Source organism: Myxocyprinus asiaticus, chromosome 38 (genome assembly GCF_019703515.2).
Source record: "Myxocyprinus asiaticus isolate MX2 ecotype Aquarium Trade chromosome 38, UBuf_Myxa_2, whole genome shotgun sequence".
In the NCBI taxonomy this organism is placed as follows: domain Eukaryota; kingdom Metazoa; phylum Chordata; class Actinopteri; order Cypriniformes; family Catostomidae; genus Myxocyprinus; species Myxocyprinus asiaticus.
In genome coordinates, this window is record NC_059381.1 from 6039391 (window position 1) to 6060641 (window position 21251).

General features: G+C 37.6%; 2 protein-coding genes across 4 annotated transcripts in view; one reads left to right on the forward strand and one right to left on the reverse strand.

Moving 5' to 3' along the window:
* The first annotated feature begins 712 nt into the window (after nucleotides 1–712).
* The window catches only part of LOC127428634 (AP-3 complex subunit beta-1-like), a 112284-nt gene continuing 91745 nt past the window's right edge, over nucleotides 713–21251 (forward strand). For 2 of the 3 annotated variants that reach the window (XM_051677102.1, XM_051677103.1), the window contains exons 1-3: nucleotides 713–1011; nucleotides 17258–17333; nucleotides 18910–18984. In XM_051677102.1, the coding sequence (XP_051533062.1) occupies nucleotides 869–1011; nucleotides 17258–17333; nucleotides 18910–18984 (294 nt within the window). In that variant the 5' untranslated portion in view covers nucleotides 713–868. Of the gene's footprint in view, nucleotides 1012–3247; nucleotides 3310–17257; nucleotides 17334–18909; nucleotides 18985–21251 lie in introns of those variants that run through there. The other variant, XM_051677104.1, reaches the window with a different exon arrangement.
* The window catches only part of LOC127428638 (uncharacterized), a 96513-nt gene continuing 94964 nt past the window's right edge, over nucleotides 19703–21251 (reverse strand). The window contains exon 2 of the mRNA XM_051677108.1: nucleotides 19703–20367. Within this exon, the coding sequence (XP_051533068.1) occupies nucleotides 19785–20367 (583 nt within the window). The 3' untranslated portion in view covers nucleotides 19703–19784. The remainder of the gene's footprint in view (nucleotides 20368–21251) is intronic.

Genomic DNA, 21251 nt, shown 5'->3' on the forward strand with positions numbered 1-21251 from the left:
AGAGAGAGAGAGAGAGAGAGAGAGAGAGAGAGAGAGAGAGAGAGAGAGAGAGAGAGAAAATATATTGCCTTGTACTGTAATGCATGTTGTGAATGTTAAAAGAAAACACAACACAAACACACGAACATTTACATTATATTATATTTATTATAAGTATCTATATTATACTTATTATATATATATATATATATATATATATATATATATATATATATATATATATATATATATAATAAGTTAAAATATATTTACTATTATTATATTTATTATAAGTATATATATACTATATATATATATTTATATATATAGTATATATATATATATATATATATAAAATAAGTAAATGTTTGTGTGTTTGTGTTTTCTTTAAACATTCACAACATTCATTACAGTACAAGACAATTCAATGTTATATTCACAAACCTTCAACAGAGAAAGTTTAAGTAGAAACTAATTTTTTTTAAAAAACAAAACAGTCTTCTGGGCTTTCGTGTTTTTTGAAATTTTATTGTCACAAAATAACAAAGGGCTGCTTGGAGATTTTGGGTTTTAATCACAAAGTAGTCAGATGAATATAATATTTACCAGTAACAAAAACAAATCAATAATGTAGATTTTTCTTGTTGACATATCATATTTCAAAACAATGAAGTAGAACTGTTGAAAATGCCATGTGACTGTCATGTGACTTTAACTCCAGCTCATACTTCCGGCTCTGAGTAGACGAGGAAGAGTTGCACGTCAGGAGTATAAAGTTTTTTTCTTTCGTTTATTTGTTTGAAAACTGAACAGCAACTGCGTTAAACCAGCGCTACCTTCAATAGAAAGGACACAAGCCCTCCAGAGTGAGTTCTAGTGACCGGTGTAAATGCTCGGGATGTCGGCGAACAGTGTGTCGTACAATGATCAGGGTGGATCTGTGGAATCTGGCGTGGACGCGGCGCAGGAGAGCATCCCCACCACCATCAGCACCGGAGCGGGGTTCGGCCTCTTCAGCACTGACTTCAAGAAGTAAGAACACTTCTGACCTCAGACACAACTCAAACAGAACACAATTCACTCACAGTAGCCTGCAGGTGCTTTTTGGCTGGGTTTTTACTACAGTAAAATTATTGTTGTAAGTAACATTGTATCCATGGTATTTCAGCTGAAATGTTGTAGTGTTATACTAAATTGTCCATTAGGGGGGTTGAAGGAATATTCAGTATTGTTATGGTACTGTAATTGGCATTTTATTTTTATTTTTTTTATTTTTCTCCCCAATTTGGAACGCCCAATTCCTAATGCGCTCTAAGTCCTTGTGGTGGCGTAGTGACTCACCTCAATCCGGGTGGCGGAGGACGAATCTCAGATGCCTCCGCGTCTGAGACCATCAATAACGTGGCTTGTTGAGGGTGTTACCGTGGAGACAGCGCGTGTGGAGGCTTCACGCTATTCTCCGCAGCATCCACGCACAACTCACCGTGCGTCCCACCGAGAGCGAGAACCGCGCATAATAGCGACCACGAGGAGGTTACCCCATGTGACTCTACCCTCCCTAGCAACCTGGCCAATTTGGTTGCTTAGGAGACCTGGCTGGAGTCACTCAGCATGCCCTGGATTCGAACTCAGGACTCCAGGGGTGGTAGTCAGCGGTCTTTACTCGCTGAGCTACCAAGGCCCCTTGTAATTGCATTTTTTGATTTTGAATGTGTAGACTAGAGGTCGACCGATTGTGGATTTTGCCGATACTGATAACTAAGGTGGTGAAAAAGGCAGATATCTGATTAATCGGCCGATAGTTTTTAAAATGGAATTATTGTTTTTTAAAAAAATGTCAGTCTTTCCTTACTGTGATGTGCACAGACATGAGTAAAACCCCAGATGCCAGTTTATTGTGCAAGTTAAATCCCAAACATAACCAGGAAAAAATGAAGATGAAGGGACGTTTAACTATAAACAAGCCTTGAAACACACTGGGGACGCTTATTTTGAAATGTCTGTGCTTCCAAACAAAACATGCACTCTTACAATAATCTACTATGAATTACAATAAAAAATACTGTAAAGTAAACTTTGTCATATAGGCTAATAAATGCTGTGTAAGCAGTAATTCATTAACATTAGATCATCATTCATTAAAAGTATATCAACAGAGTTTGCTTGTCAGTTATTATTAAATACTTTTTCCTTTTCCCAACAACACTCTTAGTCAAAATCAGTATCAACTCAACAATCAATAAAGGTTATATAAAGAAATGTTAAATAATGTCTGTGCTTCACATGCATCTTTTTTTTTTTTTTTTTTTTGTAGTTCGTATTAATAATCGTGATTTAGTCCATAAACGTAATGGTGACAGTGACTTTGCTTCGTTACAATCCTCTACATGTAAATATTCACCAAATTAACCCTTAAATGCATGGGAATTTCACCAAACACTCTTACATAAAGACCCCGCATTTATATCTATCACAGATGGATCAACAAAATGCCCAAATAGTGTCAAATTTTCAAAATATTTTCAAGACAATTAGAAAATAATAGAATAAATATATTTTGATGTTTTCTTTTTCCTATGTCAAAGAGAAAATGCAACAAATCGGACAAATCTACAACAGGATTCATTACTTTCACACTGACATTTCCTGAGAATGGCTCTCAAAAACATATTGAGCTACACATAACACAAGATACACATAAGCTACACAAGTATTTTTTCAAGCACTTATTAAATCTAAATAGATGCACAACTTACATTATTTCAGTTGTACACCCAAATGACAATTGTCCTTTCATACTGTTCATGTGTTAAACTTGCTATAGTTTACTTCCATGTTGTTTCTGAATCAAATAGCAATGTCAAATGTAAATCAAGTCAATCACTGAAACAATAGCACCACCTGTAGTAATAAATAGCATATATAATATGTGTGTACACTCATATGTGATAAAGATAATTCACCATTGTAGTCAATTCATTTTTGCACCAAAAAAAATCAGCATTATATAATATTTAATTTTATGTATATAGCACTAATTTCTCTTGTAATAAACAAAGAAATAGATATCCTGTCATAGGAAACTTATATAGATATGAAATAATCATAAAAAAAATAATTTATGGAAGTGCAAACAACAACAACAACAAAAACTTTTTTGTCCTTAAACGAGTATAATTTTAAACAAATTTTGTGTGTGCAATTTTTAGATTTTTTTTTTGTTTTTTTTTGTGGTACACTATTTCTAAGAGAAAGATTGAGGAATACTAAAGAGAAAAATGGATGAAGTACAGAGGGTGGAATGAGGTCCTGGGTCACTAAGGAACAGAGGTATGCTTTTTTGTTTTTGGATTTTTTCCCCTTTTTCCCCCAATTTGGAATGCCCAATTCCCAGTGTGCTCTTAAGACCTCGTGATCGCGTAGTGATTCGCCTCAGTCCGGGTGGCGGAGGACGAATCCCAGTTGCCTCCGCTTCTGAGATCATCAACCCACGCATCTTATCACATGGCTTGTTGAGCGCGTTGCCACGGAGACATAGCGCGTGTGGAGGCTTCACGTCATCCACCGCGGCATCCACGCTCAACTCACCACGTGCCCCACCGAGAACGAACCACATTATAGCGACCACAAGGAGGTTACCCCATGTGACTCTACCCTCCCTAGCAACCGGGCCAATTTGGTTGCTTAGGAGACCTGGCTGGAGTCATTCAGCACACCCTGGGATTCGAACTAGTGAACTCCAGGGGTGGTAGCCAGCGTATTTTACCACTGAGCTACCCAGGCCCCCAGGTATGCTTTTAAGGGTTAAGCTTTTTATAGCCTTGTGACGAGGAGGAGGGCGTGGCCTGGCCAGGAGGGTGCACGGCTGGCACTGAATCAGATGATCAGCGGGAGAGTGAGATAAAGAGGAGCCAGAGATGCTATTTCGAGAGAAAGAGATGCACGTGGCCGTGCTGCATGTGTGTGTGTTTATGTTTGTTTTATGTTCAGTTTCTCATTAAACTTTACGTTGACTGTTTAGCCGGTTCCCACCTCCTCCTTGCCCATTCTTTAACTGTTACAGTGTTGCCGAAACCCGGGAGGGAGGAGGGATGCGCTGTCGTGGAGTCCTCTGCCATCTGCCTGGGGATGGAGGGGTCGCTTCCGGCCGCCGAGAGCTGGAGGAACCGCTGCCGTCCGCCGAGAAGGGGAGGAGTGGTTCCATCCGCCATGGGCCGGAGGGCTCGCTGCTGTCCACCAGGGGAAGAGAGAGCTGTCATCCACCAGAGGGGAGGAGCGGTTGAGGGCCGGGCGACACAGTGTCCGGGGACCGGCAGGCAAGTTTTTCTCTCTCTCTCCTCTCTCTGTGTGTGACGAGGAGGAGGGTGTGGCCGGGCTGTGAGGGTGCACGGCCAGCGCTGAATCAGATGATCAGCAGGAGAGCAAGATAAAGGGGGGCCGGAGACGCCAGTTCGGGAGAGAGAGAAACGCACGCAGCCGCACTGCATGTGTGTGTGTTTGTTTATGATCAATGATCACTGGAAGACATTATAGATATTACAGTTTCTTTTTTTTTGTTCTTGATTTTGTTCATGCATGATTTCCTGTAAAGCTGCTTTGAAATGATGTATGTTGTGAAAAGCGCTATACAAATAAAAATGACTTGACTTATGTTTGTTTTATGTTGAGTTTAACATTAAACTTTACGTTTACTGTTCAGCCGGTTCCCGCCGCCTCCTTGCCCGTCCTTGTAACTGTTACAAGTCTATATATTCATCAGATTAAGGGTTTTAGCCACAGAGTAACATGAAGAAGAAAAAAAAACTATCTGCAACTATCTGTATTTATTTTTTCAGTAGCCAACAGTTCCAAAAACCAACTTTTGGCACTGATCAATCGGTAAAACCGATATATTGGTCAACCTCTAGTGTAGAATGCTGTTTTGCATAATAAATGTCATAGTTTGTTTGATAGACACCATAGTTGCTCTGATCAATGCGTGGAGAGCCACCTGTGGTTGCTATGATCTTACTACAAATGCCACAGTTATTGTGATAAGGGTGCTCTTATGAGAAGTTTGTTTTACGCAAAATGCAATCTAAAATAGAAGCATACATGATTGTGATCTAAATGATCTAAATGAGGATTATTTGTTTTTCTTGCTCTGATTACATGATAGTTGACTGTTGGTTAATATTTTTTAGATAAATTATCAGGTTTTTAAAGGATGGTTTGGTGCATGTGGCCATGAGTCTAGTGTCTGATAATGTCTTGTCTTGTGTGTTATTATGCAAATACTTTGGAAATGGGCCGTAATCCACCCCCATCATGTACTGTCATAATTAGTTTTCAAATATATTGTTGATCGATATATTTTTAAAAGGTCAGATTATAATCTTATATAATCTGCTAGATGATCTTTTAAGAAGGTTCCGTTAACCCTCAGAGACTTAAACCCTGATATTAATTATATGTTTTCATTTATCCTCCTCGAAAGTGTTTTTAGGAACCACTTGATTTTTTTTAAAGCATGTTTTGTGACATTAAATATGCATTTTTTCCCCCCAACCAAAACTATTGTTGTGTGTGTGTGTGTGTATATATATATATATATATATATATATATATATATATATTTTTTTTTTTTTAATTGCTTTAAGCAAATGTTGCAATTCTGATTATATATGTGTATGACTTTCTTCTGCTGAACACAAATGAAGATTTTTAGTAGAATATTTCAGCTCTGTCACTCCATACAATGCAAGTGAATGGTGACCAGAATTTTGAAGGTCCAAAAAGCCTATAAAGGCAGCATAAAAGTAATCCATAAGACTTCAGTGGTTTAGTCCATGTCTTCTGAAGCGATATGACAGATGTGGGTGAGAAAAGGATCAACATTTAAATCCTTTTTTACAATAAATCTCCACTTTCACATTCACATTCTTCTTCTTTTGTTTTTGCCGATACACATTCTTCGTGCATATCGCCACCTACTGGGCAGGGAGGAGAATTTATTGTTCAAAGGACTTAAGTATTGATCTGTTTCTCACCCATACCTATCATATCACTTCAGAAGATATAGATTTCACCACCGGAGTCATGTGGATTACTTTTATGCTGCCTTAACATGCTTTTCGAAACTTCAAAGTTCTGTCCACTATTCACTTGCATTATATGGACCTACAGAACTCCAGAAGCATTTGCATTTTGGAGAACTGATTCTCTCAATTGTCCTACTGCATAGAAAATGAATGAAAGGATATATATATATATATATATATATATATATATATATATATAATATAATTATACTTTTATCTCTTATTCTGGTTGTAGAGCCCCTCCTCCACTAGAGGGCAGTATGTCAGTGATATCACAGCACTGTTATCCTCTGGGTACAGAGATCACACCATATTGGTACTAAAACCAGGTCTGTGTGGCTCATACAGCTAAGTAATGTGAAAGAGAGTGACATTGTTTGGCCTAAAGAGTTTCCTAGTCTTACTCAGTGTAAAAATATTGTTGAGATTATGTCCTGTCCTACAATAGGATCCCACAGGATTTTTCTTTTTTTATTTAAACTGCATCTGCAAAATGACAAATTTCCAAACTGGAATCCTCCCAAGACAGGAAGTCTGTTGCTGTTTACTGCATTAATGAGCCAGTTAATTGTCTAATCTGATGGGACACATGAGGGTTGTATCATTTATTATGCCAGAAAAACAAGTCCACGTTGATAAATCTTTACATAAAACCTGCTACTAGATTATTTAGATTTTTCTTTGTTATAAATAAGGGGTCTGTAACAGTTTGCTCTCTGATTCTCATTTCTAATTGCAAATAATAGAATGGAAATAAATAATTGTGCATAGGACAGCAACATTATGTCTTTTGTTGTTGATGTTGAAGGCCAGATGTGATTTAGCCTTCACTTGGTTGAAGTGTCATATCAGTGTTTGATTTAAAGGATATTTTGGTTAATTCTTGTAGGAAATGTATTTCAATACTGTGTTAGATTACCACTTGATTTCCAATCTGGGTGCTGAAGCAAAACCAGTTCTAGTTATTACATTCACATTTACTCTGGAATTAGAGATCACTGGCTTTCTGCTGTAGCTGCTGATTGCAATATGGTTTGTGTGTGTGTGTGTGTGTGTGTGAGAGAGAGAGAGAGAGCGGTATGTTAAGGGGTTGTAATGGAGGGGGTTGTTAATGTTATTTAGGCTTAACTAATCATCTCTCTCACATGACTGCAAGCAAAAGGCTGAACTCATGAGGAGAGAGAGAAGCCTTTACAATGAGACACAAGAATACCAGCAGCTATTACACACAGGTCTATGTGAGAGAGTTTCAGGCGAGTTTCCAGAACTGCCATTTGCCCTATCGGGCCTGTGGTTACATTCTTATGTTCAAATGACTTCTTGATCATGCGGGCATGTTTTTATAGCTTGTAAATTAAAACATTTTTTTTTTAAATATATAAATAGGTCACTAAGAAAGCACTATCTGGCTGATAGATAAGGTTTTGTCAAAATTGCAAGAATATATATTTTTTATTTTTATACCATGGATGAATCCATTAGAATGGGTTAAACATTTATATAATTATTATTATAACTATATAGTGTTGTCACAATACCAAACTTTCAGTAGTCAGTACGACTAAAAGTGATATTTCATGGTTCTAGATACCAATTTTGATGCCACAGCAAAATATGCTAATATAATAATGTGCTATTGAACACACTCTTTTAGCCTGTTTAAAGTTACATTTCAATGTAAATAATAAATACAAAGAAATGCATGTTTTCTTTAAGTAGGGTTGTCTCGATTATGAAATTTGGCTGATGATTAATTGTCAAACAAATAATTGCGATTATGACTTAATTGTCTGTTTTATGGCTATGACAATGATCATATCATATTATGAATGTGTGTTTCATACACCTTAAAAAGTTTAAATAATTAAATAATAAAATGAGGATATATGATTCCCTGTTAAAGCTTTAAAACTTATGAATAACATGAAAAATAATGTTTTAAATTTCAAAATATTTTAAATTATATAATATATTTTTTTAAATATTTCTGTCCTAAATTTTCACTTTATTTTAAGTCCCTCCTATTAAACCCACGAGCCCTTATTTCTCATGACCTTTGACATTCTGTGTCTTTTTATAATCTCCACAGAAATAGTGTCATATCTGTGTCACGTCGTGTATATCACGAGATGAGTAATTTTATATCACGATAATGATATCACGATATAGTAAAAGTTTTCAGGAAAATCAATAGAAATTGGTTTATATATAAAATAACCATATTGTAATGCCTATTTTTGGAACTCCAGTCAGTGAATTAAATACTTTATAAATTAAAACTACTTCCTCTTTATTTGGAACAATACAAACAGTGTCAAAGTAAACAAATAAATAAATAAAAATCAACTTGTTTTCAAAAATCATCCTTACCAAAATGCTAAGTATGCCAAATTTCAGTTTAAAATGTTGTTGACCAATATTATTATTATTGTTGTTGTTATTATAAACTTTGCTCAAGAGGCTTAAGATCTTCTCAAAGCAATGCGACAAAGAAAAAAAAAAATAAGTAAAAAATATCCAACGAAAATAAACACTTCTTGAAGAAAATAAATATCAAATAAATATCACTTCTTGCCAAATAAATAAATAAATGACCACAGTGTTTCTCCTAGGATTTCTTTCAGCAGCAGTGCTGTTGTGCGCGCGTACACAAGCCTGCAACGCCAGACCTGTATTAACGCGTGTTGGTTGAAGAATAGATTAAAACAGGGGTGTCAAACTCAATTTCAGCCTGGGCCACATCAGGGTTTATTTGTGCCCTCAAAGGACTGGTTGAAAATGTGGCACCAGCACCTGCTCTGGTAGCACCCATGCAATTACCAATAATTGAAACGCACATTTGACAGTACAGCATTGATTTTGAGATTAGGATGCAGATGAAAATTATGAAATTAACAACAGTAATGTGGAAAAAATGAACACCTAATTTTTATAAGGCTAAATTGAAATATTCTGGCAGTGTGCCTAAGTTGGGTCTTCTTTACAGATTCCTATCATCAGTCTCCTACTAATTAAACTACAGTCACGTCTTGGAATTTCTGAAGGCAAACAAAACAACTTACATTTTCCTACAATCAGAGAACATTACAAGAGTACAGATTTTACACAGATGGAAAACTGATAACTTGGTCCATAATTATGTAAATGCACCATAGTTCTCCCATAGTATCCATAGTTTTAACAATGATATTTGTAATAGTTCATGGTAACCATGTAAAACCATGCATGGCTCCTCACAAACATGGTTAGTAACTGTGGTTTCTATACAAAAAATCATGCTTAATGATAAAATATATATATATATACTGTATATTTTCTAGGAATTAACATAAAAATATGTTGCTAAATATAACGTTTTAAAAATTGATAAAAGTAAATGATGAGTGAGGCTAACATCCGGCCATTCTAACATTAACTGTTGAGCCTATGAGCCATTGTTGTCCTTGAGCTATGGCACTAGGTTACTCAAGGTGGCCTCTCCCAACAGCTTTCATACAAAATTTAAATTCCACCATCATTTACTTACTTTTATGTTGTTGCAAACCCACATGACTTTCTTCCATGAAACACAAAAGGAGATATTAGGGAGAATGAAAGCCTCAGTATTCACTTTCATATTGAAAATACAGTGCATCTGGAAAGTATTCACAGTGCTTCACTTTTTCCACATTTTGTTATGTTACAGCCTTATTCCAAAATGGATTAAATTCATTATTTTCCTCAAAATTCTACAAACAATACCCCATAATGACAATGTGAAATTAGTTTGTTTGAAATCTTTGCAAATTTATTAAAAATAAAAAATGAAAAAAATCACATGTACATAAGTATTCACAGCCTTTGCCATGACACTCAAAATTGAGCTCAGGTGCATTCTGTTTCCACTGATCATCCTTGAGATGTTTCTATAACTTGATTAGAGTCCACCTATGATGAATTCAGTTGATTGGACATGATTTGGAAAGGCACACACCTGTCTATATAAGGTCCCACAGTTAACAGTGCATGTCAGAGCACAAACCAAGCCATGAAGTCCAAGGAATTGTCTGTAGACCTCCGAGACAGGATTGTATCGAGGCACAGATCTGTGGAAGGGTACAGAAAAATTTCTGCAGCATTGAAGGTCCCAGTGAGCACAGTGGCCTCCATCATCCGTAAATGGAAGAAGTTTGGAACCACCAGGACTCTTCCTAGAGCTGGCCGCCCGGCCAAACTGAGCGATCGGGGGAGAAGGGCCTTAGTCAGGGAGGTGACCAAGAACCCGATGGTCACTCTGACAGAGCTCCAGCATTTCTTTGTGGAGAGAGGAGAACCTTCCAGAAGAACAACCATCTCTGCAGCACTCCACCAATCAGGCCTGTATGGTAGAGTGTTCAGACAGAAGCCACTCCTCAGTAAAAGGCACATGACAGCCCGCCTGGAGGACTCTCAGACCATGAGAAACAAAATTCTCTGGTCTGATGAAACAAAGATTGAACTCTTTGGCCTGAATGGCAAGCGTCATGTCTGGAGGAAACCAGGCACCGCTCATCACCTGGCCAATACCATCCCTACAGTGAAGCATGGTGGTGGCAGCATCATGCTGTGGGGATGTTTTTCAGTGGCAGGAACTGGGAGACTAGTCAGGATCGAGGGAAAGATGAATGCAGCAATGTACAGAGACATCCTTGATGAAAACCTGCTCCAGAGCGCTCTGGACCTCAGACTGGGGTGAAGGTTAATCTTCCAACAGGACAACGACCCTAAGCACACAGCCAAGATAACAAAGGAGTGGCTCCAGGACAACTCTGTGAATGTCCTTGAGTGGCCCAGCCAGAGCCCAGACTTGAACCCAATTGAACATCTCTGGAGAGATCTGAAAATGGCTGTGCACCGACACTCCCCATCCAACCTGACGGAGCTTGAGAGGTCCTGCAAAGAAGAATGGGAGAAACTGCCCAGAAATAGGTGTGCCAAGCTTGTAGCATCATACTCAAAAAGACTTGAGGCTGTAATTGGTGCCAAAGGTGCTTCAACGAAGTATTGAGCAAAGGCTGTGAATATTTATGTACATGTGATTTTTGTTTTTGTTTTTAATTTTTAATAAATTTGCAAAGATTTCAAACAAACTTCTTTCACGTTGTCATTATGGGGTATTGTTTCCATTTTGGAATAAGGCTGTAACATAACAAAATGTGGAAAAAGTGAAGCGCTGTGAATACTTTCCGGATGCACTGTAGATGCATGGAAGAAAGTACCTTGAGGCATGTTTACAGTGGTCTTTAAGAAGGACCTGCATGAAATGTGGCCCTGTTCATCACTTGGATTGGACTTTTTTTTTTTTCTTTTTTTTCTTTTTTTTTTTTAATTTGTTATAGGTTTGTTGCCTTGGTTGGTAGGTGGAAGTTGTTCCGGGCTGTTATCAGAACTAGCAGACCTGCATTGAACGACTTAACAGATACAAAGAACAAAACTCTGCGGAGGTGATGAAAGTCTCATTGTTTGTTCAGTCTCAAGATAAGAGCTTCTACACTTCCTCTGAGGGGAGGCAACCACAGCCTGAGAGAATTACCACTGGAGTGGATCTAGTAAAGTGCAAGAGTCAGCTCGATCTTAAACTCTTTCCATCCATTCTGAACATTCGCCTGCTTGAATGAAAGGTTCCAACATTGCTGTTTGGACTTTACTGGACTTCCTTGAATTTCTACACCCCCTTTTCGGCTGCAACAAGTTCGTAACTTGCACTCGAAATGCTTAAAAGCTTTGGATCGGTCAGGAAACAACACAATGTTGAGGTCGTGTTTGATTGAGCATCTCTCAAGGAAGCAAATACCCAAGAATGCTCCAAGAATTCATTGTATTGTAACGTAGAACAGAAAGCAAGAAGATTCTTTGGAATACCAACCAGGTCTCGAGAAACAGGATTGAGAGATTTTAGCCTTGTACCCATGAGAGAGTGCTGGATAAAAGAAAATTGTGATTTATCACGGTCTTCATTTAAACAATCCTGATATTGATTCTGAAAATCATCTGTCTTTTATTCAATGCCAAGTGTGCTCATTATGTAGGCTAGATTGCAATCGACCAGTCAATTGCAAGACAACCAATGGTTCGTCGGACTTAAGGTGTAAATAAAGTCTGCCTCTGTCTAGTATGTTGTTAAATAATAATAACAAGAAAACAAGAAAACCACTTATTGCTCTTTGCTGGATAACTTTAGTAGCTATTTATGCAATATAACTATACAGTGAAGATGAGTAATGTAAGTAGGTTTATGTTACATTTCATTACTTTTTTCAGTTTTGAAATGTTTAATTATAATTCTTACTGCTGTTAAAATCTAAGTTTTCTTAATTTTTATCTTTGCTCTTGTTTCTATTGTGTTCTTGTTTCTTTGTTATAACTTTATTACTGACTGATTAATTGTCTTGAAAAAATTACTTTAACTTGAAACTTTGGTATGGTATCAAAATTGGTATGAAGAATCATCAAATTTCTTTCATGTGTAAGCAAAATGGACATTACAACTGAAATATACCCAAATTAATTGGAATCAAATTTAATCGAAATCTGAATCGAATCGATTTGTGAAACTGTATTGATACCATACATAAAGATAAGAGTGAACCATTGTAACCTTGTTATGTGCAGCCTGGTCTCTCAGCTCTCAGATATAATTGATGTGTGATGGTCACACTGGATGGCTGTGCCATTCTTGCACGTGGCCATTAACCAGATAATTGAGTCAGGCTGGAGGACGGTGCTGTCCTGTCCCTCTTTGGTCTTTGCAACTACATTGGTTTGACTTTGGTGGACGGTTCTATTTTACAGCCATCTCTCATCTTTTGCTTCTAAGACAATGTAAAAAATGAAGAACTAATCTTCGCTTCTAGTTGGATTCGGAGGAAGTTGGAATCTCACAGTTCTGTTTAAAAGGTTTCTACATGGATTTGCTCAGAGGAGCTGAGTGAGGCCTGAGGAACCTTTTGATTCTTCTAATAGTTCAAGACGGATGCTTGATGGATAAATGACAGCCTTGACCCTCACTTATTCGTGATGTTATATACACACTTTGAAGTGTGTGAGGTTAGATAGTGAAATAATTTTTGTTTTCTTGGGTGTGTATGATGAACGGATCTTTGGCTGCTTTGCGCTCCGAAGCGGTCGGAGCGATGCGAACAGCTCTTGTCTCAGCTGAAAACCTTCAGCTTACAATGAAATCTGACCTCAACTCAGAGGAAAGCACCCTCACCAACAACCACAACTGTGGTTCTGAGGAAAAAGCAAGAAAAGGGTACGAGAAATGCTCATGTGCAGGAAACTAAAGATGTATACTTGTTTGTATTTGTCCTGACATTCTTCAAAATAGTACTTTGATACTAAAACACCCTCATGTAGTTCCAAACATGTATGACTTTGTTTCTGGCATAAAACACGAAAGGAGATATTTAGCAGAATGTCCAAGCTACTTTTTCCCTGGTTGCCTTTCACTTTCATTGAATGAAAAAGAACGACAATGAATGGCGACCAGGGGTAGAGCAGCTTGGACGTTCTACTTGGTAATTGCGTTTGTGTTCCAATCAAGAAAGAATGACAAAGAACAGGTTTGAAACAACATGAAGGTGAGTAAACAAAGACATAATTGAATTTTTTTGTTAACTATTCCTTTAAACAGGCATATTATCTATTGATGTAATGGTCTAGATTTTGAAGTCACATTAGCCCCGTTCACACATGCAACCAGGAAAATCGTTGAGTTGCCTTCACTGGTAAATGTTCCAAATGTGCTGTTCACATACAGCTACCATCTTTAAGGATATGTATAGGTAATGTTACAACTTCGAATTAAGGAAAATTGCCAGTGCAAAATGTACCAGTGTTTTCAAAAGGGTCGTGTTCACACATGACCTCTAAACTGGAAATTGTAGGTAATTTTCTGGAAAAGGCTCTGTGTGTGAACGTGACTATTGTAAAGCTGTTTTTTATGTAATGGTCACAATTTGCAAATTTTAGTATGAATTGTAGATAATTCTAATTCTAGTCTCATGGAATGAATGTTACTAGAACTACATTTTTGCAAACTGAGTATTACATGCCACTTTCTATGTTTTGCTGCAGTTTCTTGGTGAAATGAACACTAGAGGCGCTACAACAACTGTGCATTTTATTCACTTTCATACAAATCATGGATACTGTGGCTGTTTATGACTTTATAAACACACATTTTTCACTCAGACTCTGCTATGTTATTATATCGAAACACCTTTAACACATAATTTGAAAAACAATACATTGTAACGCTTGTATTACAGACCCACCCACATTAAGACACTTATTCCAATGTGATTCTCTTTTATGGTAGCTCACCTGATAGAGTGTTGGACTTGAGCCGAAAGTGCCATAGATGTGACGCGAAATGACATGGTTGTTTTTAAAAAACAACCGGTTTGGTTTAGCCGTTGGTTAAGGGTAAAGATGTCTGTTTTGTTCACCTCTCATTTATCTTTTAGGACACTATCGGTTAGGTTTAGGCTAAAGTTTTATGTTAGGGAGGTACGTTTTACTCATTAAAACATCCATCTAATATTCATCTTAAAAACTTTGTCTGATTACAACATAATTTCACTCGCTTTTGGCGCCCCCACTGGACATTTTACTGGGAAACTGCAGACAAATGTGTAATGAAGCACGTCATTTTGGTTTGCAAAAATGTTGCCATTGTCAACAATCGTATTTGTCGTAAATTTAATGAGATCAAGCTGGATTTTTTTGTGTGTTAAAGTCATGAATCAAATGAATGTCATATAGAGTGCAACAGTCTGGTTCCAGAAGTACATAAACCTTTAAAGACAGACCTACCGTGAGCTCAGAGGTTGTTTACCGATGGTGTATGCTTCTGTTGAAGCCATCAGTTAGCATTAGCTATTTCGGCATGTTTAATAGCATAATTCCTGGTGAAGAACTACACTACCCGTGATCCTGAAGAGAAACGATCCACCAATCAGTGAATCACAGCAAACAAAGCGTGCAAAAAGAGGTCTGCAGCGACCGCCCACTCCCATGAAGCACTGTGAATGATGCAATCGGTCGGTCTCTCATCACTCTCAGACAGATACATTTGTATATATCTGAATGTTTTGCTATAAAAGTAAAATATGTTGATTCTGTACTTGGATTCAACAACTTTAAATCAATTGTTTTACATTTTCCATTGTTTTTAATTCGATTATGTCATCCGCAATGTTTCATGGGATTCTAGTTAATTCCATTATTAAAGAGAGTAAGTACATGAACCGTCATCTTTTTGTCAATTATTATTATTATTATTATTGTATTTTTATTTATTTTTTTGCTTTAAATCAAAGTTTGTAATGGTATGATTCACCTCAGTGATGGTTGGTTTGGTTTATGGCTTAAAAATCTCTTATGAAGGATTTTAATTAAATTCCTATGGGGAAAAAATTATGGGAAAAACACTTCCGTAACCAAAGTGGCTGAAAAAGTGGGTGGGCACTGTTGCGTTCTGTTGCTTGGATAATAGTTCCTCTGTATCTAAATAATCTGAAAACATATTGTATGATGCTAAACTGCTTCCCTCTGGTAGCTGTGTGAAGAAATTGGCTCTCACATGGTACATCTGTAAGAGACTGAACTGTGCGGGGAGGGAGGGAGAGAGAGAGAGAGAGAGGCATCCACACTGATTCAGTTAATCTAATATATCTATGGCACTCCGTCTGCTGAATGGAAATGGTATTGTGGCTTTAGTGTTTGTAGGGTTGTGGTTCAGTTTGTGTCAGCTGACTTTTAAAGTATGGTCACTGTGTGGGGTTATGGACCTGTGCAGCACAGATTGGCAAGTCCAAATCAGAGGTGTGTGATCTTTCACTTTAAACCAGTGTCTTGATGGAATAATCTGCTAAAGTCTGTAGCTTTTGTGATCCTGGACAGAATTTTAATTTTAGTAACATTGAATGAAACTGATGAATTTACCTTCAGTACATTGGTTTTCTAGATTTGGAAATTGGCTGAATTGTTTCTATTTATTAAATGACAATGGTTACCATTGTTTCAGCCAAAATACTATAATTACCACAACAGTTATTGTTACTATTGTAAAATCATAATGAATTATTATGTGATCTTTAAACATTGTAAAGGGCTGTTCAGACTAGAGGTCGACCGATAGTGGATTTTGCCTAGACTGATAATTAAGGTGGTGGAAATGGCCGATAATTTTAAAAAATCAATTTATAGAATGTTGAACATTTTCTTTTGACTTTTGTTACTGTGACGGGCACAGACATAGATGCTGTAAGAGTCGAAAATGAATAAAGAAACAGATGCAGTTTATTGTTCAACCAAAATCCCAAGAATAACCCAAAAAAAATAAAAAAATAAAATAAAATTCAGATATGGTGCTTAACGTGGGACTTTTAACTATAAACAAGCCCAAAACACACTAGGTACTCTTATTTTATAGCCTATATATTCACCAGATGAGGTTAAATGATGAATAAGGTTAATTATTATTCACAAGATATGAAGTTTGAGGCAGGATGTATGTGCTGACAGGGCACATTTTCACATAGTCACATTTTTCTTTGCATGCCCTCGCTTTATTTTAGAACACTTGAGGTTGTGAGAATGAAAATTGACAATAACGAAATATTTAGACACAGTAAGATACATTTACAGATTGTTTTTATTTCACCTCTAGAGGCCGCAGTTATACTGTAGGACAAATCCAACTGTAGAATCCTCCAGCGCCGGCATAGATTTTGCAGATAACCTATAGTTCCAAAAAGCAACTATCAGCACCAATTAATCTGTAAAACCGATATATAATAAATATAATGAAACGCAGGTGTCTCGAGATGCATTTTTATTTTATTTTTTTTTTAAAGTTGAAGGTCTTTTTATCTTGACATCAGATTCAGAATGAGCTTTATTGCCAAGAATGCTTACACATAATGCTAAAAACACAGCAAGATGTATTGCAACTGTCGAATATGTCAATCTAGTGCATGTTATATAGAAAAACAATTGAAAACAGCGTGGGCAGATGTAAAAACACGATTGGTGTTAACAGCCCTGAAGAAGCTTTCAGAATCTTTTTGTCTTTATTTTTATTAATTTTTTGTAAGTCAGTGGTGGCTACTACCAGTTTGCCACAGTTGACAATGATGTACAATAATACTGAATTGTCTTTTTCTCTGAAGGAATGAAGACTTGAAGGAGATGCTGGAAAGCAACAAGGAGTCTCTGAAACTGGAGGCCATGAAGAGGATAGTTGGGGTAAGTAACAGAGCTCATTAAACAACTTTTTGAAATTAGACATTTAGCTTTTACTGATGCATATACCCTTGTTTAACAACATTTGTGCTCAAGGTTATTATGTGTATATTAGGGCTGGGCGATAGGATGATGTTATCGGATATCGACGATGTCTTACAAAGATCCCGATGCCGGTTGCGACACTCATTGACAGATGATTATCGATAATATCAGGAAATGGCAAAACCATGGATCTGGGAAGTCACCAAATATATTAAACAGTAGCCCAGGGTGTGATACTAGCACCCGCCACCCACAAAATGCGATGAGGCTGAATTCAGTTTTTCACGTTAAGCGTTTTAGAATGTCCTGCTCGTTTTAGAATGTCCCGCGTCTCGTCCAAATGTATTTCATGCACGGGTAATTTTGCTACAGGCAGGCGACCTGTAAGACATCCCGGAATGACACGTGACAAGAAATGCTGTTAGTCACAAAGACACGCGCTTGAAGAAACACACTTTATTATATTTTTAAAAACAGACAAAAGAAAAGCCGTCAATGCTTGTGTCTGATTCGCTGTTTGTTCAGAGACGTGCAGCGTGAGCCTGTCTCGTGGAACAAACGCATGTAAAGAGTTTTCACTCTTTTTTTTTTTTCTCTCATTCATCTGAAAACTGTTTGCAAGAATAGTGTCGTCTATGAGAATGCTGCAAATTCTCTCAGGAGGTGCTGTGAGTTTAGTTTGCTTTATTTCCACCATAAAGTAATACAAGACACGTTCACCTTGAACCTAAAATTGAGTTCTGTTTTATTTTCTTTAGGGAGCATTAACTGCATTACCAAAACACAATACAAACACAAATCGATAAGAACACACATTTGGCAGCATTATTTTGGGAACACAAGGGAATTTATTAGGCTTATTTATTATGATTATTATTGTTTTTACATTTATAATTGTCTTTTGTTCTTAATCTGTAGGCTATAAGTAATTTTCCACCTGGTGTCTTTGACGGATGCTTGTGTGATTGCAAATGGGGCTGTTGGAGACACTAAATGTTTGGATTTGGGGAGGTGGTTAAATAAGATTTTTTTTTGATCACTTTGTTATTTTATTGCTTATTTTGTTTAGTTTAAAGTGCAATTTGAATTTAGAAATGTCTTTTTGTTTATGTTTTTCATGTTTCAATAAATGAATTAAATATTTAAAGCAAAATCAATAAAGCAAAAAAATTCACCGACCCTCGGCAGGGGGATTGACGATATAATCGTATATAGCGATATTTTTACAAATCGCTCAACCCTAGTCTATATTACCATAATTCGATTTATACATTATCCAAATACCTTATCCAGTTTAAGTACATTTTTGACTGATGTTTTTTTTTTTCTGGAGCTGTTAAGCTCTGTTGAGGATTAATACATGTGTGTCTGTGACAGAGAGCTGAAATAATTTATTTCCATGGTAACTAACAAGCCATGAATTACAGTTGATTACAGTGTTAATTAATGTGAGACATTTACTCTCAGGTTAGTTTAGTCAACTGTAGGGTAGTTCATTCTGTCTGATTAACATACTTCCTCTTCTCTCTATCAGCTGATTGCGAAGGGAAAGAATGCGTCTGAACTTTTCCCTGCAGTGGTGAAGAACGTCGCAAATAAAAACATTGAGGTAAGAGACATTTTTTAAAACACGAGAACCCCCCCCCCCCCCAAAAAAAAACATTATGTTAACAGCTACACACATACCCGTGTTCCCAAAGTCACATTAACTTCCTTGAATGCATTTTTATTTTATTTTATTATTATTCTTTATTTTTTTATGCTGTGCATGGGGACTCATCCACACTAATACTTTTTCAGTTGAAAACTCCCGTTTACATTTCTAAACATCGTCCTTTAACAAAGTATGCTGTACTAGAGGGCGTTTTCACATGTCTGGCATTCCAGTGTGGATAAGAGGCATAAACGTTGAAAAATCAATGCCTTTTCAGTGGAGCTGCCGCATGCATATACACTATATTGCCAAAAGTATTCGCTCACCCATCCAAATAATTGAATTCAGGTGTTCCAATCACTTCCATGGCCACAGGTGTATAAAATGAAGCACCTAGGCATGCAGACTGCTTCTACAAACATTTGTGAAAGAATGGGCCGCTCTCAGGAGCTCAGTGAATTCCAGCGTGGTACTGTGATAGGATGCCACCTGTGCAACAAGTCCAGTCGTGAAATTTCCTCGCTACTAAATATTCCACAGTCAACTGTCAGTGGTATTATAACAAAGTGGAAGCAATTGGGAATGACAGTAACTCAGCCACGAAGTGGTAGGCCACGTAAAATGACAGAGCGGGGTCAGCAGATGCTGAGGCGCATAGTGCGCAGAGGTTGCCAACTTTCTGCAGAGTCAATCGCTACAGACCTCCAAAGTTCATGTGGCCTTCAGATTAGCTCAAGAACAGTGCGTAGAGAGCTTCATGGACTGGGTTTCCATGGCCGAGCAGCTGCATCCAAGCCATACATCACCAAGTGCAATGCAAAGCGTCGGATGCAGTGGTGTAAAGCACGCCGCCACTGGACTCCAGAGCAGTGGAGACGCGTTCTCTGGAGTGACGAATCACGCTTTTCCATCTGGCAATCTGATGGACGAGTCTGGGTTTGGCGGTTGCCAGGAGAACGGTACTTGTCTGACTGCATTGTGCCAACTGTGAAGTTTGGTGGAGGGGGGATTATGATGTGGGGTTGTTTTTCAGGAGCTGGGCTTGGCCCCTTAGTTCCAGTGAAAGGAACTCTGAATGCTTCAGCATACCAAGAGATTTTGGACAATTGCATGCTCCCAACTTTGTGGGAACAGTTTGGGGATGGCCCCTTCCTGTTCCAACATGACTGCGCACCAGTGCACAAAGCAAGGTCCATAAAGACATGGATGAGCGAGTTTGGTGTGGAAGAACTTGACTGGCCTGCACAGAGCCCTGACCTCAACCCGATAGAGCACCTTTGGGATGAATTAGAGCGAAGACTGCGAGCCAGGCCTTCTCGTCCAACATCAGTGTCTGACCTCACAAATGCGCTTCTGGACGAATGGTCAAAAATTCCCATAAACACACTCCTAAACCTTGTGGAAAGCCTTCCCAGAAGAGTTGAAGCTGTTATAGCTGCAAAGGGTGGGCCGACGTCATATTAAACCCTATGGATTAAGAATGGGATGTCACTTAAGTTCATATGCGTCTAAAGGCAGGTGAGCGAATACTTTTGGCAATATAGTGTATTTTACAATGTTTAACGCATACATTTTTCTTTAACGTGATTAACGCATTTACCAATTTTCACATTATATTCTGACAAGTTCTGAACACTGCTTGGAATAGTGTGGAACTTTTGCGATGTGTCATTTACACTGACACCACTCTCAGTGATGCTGTGTCGATGATCAAGTGATGGAGAAAATACCTTGTAACTGTGTTTTTTTCTTTTTGTACAAAACATACCTAGATGGGACTTTTGATAAGCCTCATTCACACAACACACTTGAGTGAAGCATCAGCATTTCCACGCCGCCACATTGCACTTCCATCTTACTGAAAAATTCGGATGAAGTATCATTTACTGTTCGTGCGCAGTGCAAGCGCTCCGAGCAAAACAAGATGTTCTCTGCAGCGCTTTAAATGTGGAGTTTAAAACAGCGCAAATCATGTGAATGCGGCTTCACTAGTGCTGAAGCACAGTGAATAGCCACGATTAATATTGTGGAGGATAAGAGTTTAAGAGATTTAATGACCATTGCAATAAATACTTAACCTATGGGAACTAGTTAATTAATTTTGTCAACCTCCCACTTAGACTTTGGAAAACATTTTAAGCTACTTGAATTTGTGCTATTTTAGTGCATTTTTATCTTTATAGTGTGGAATACTTTGTTTGGAAAATGTTAATAAACGATTA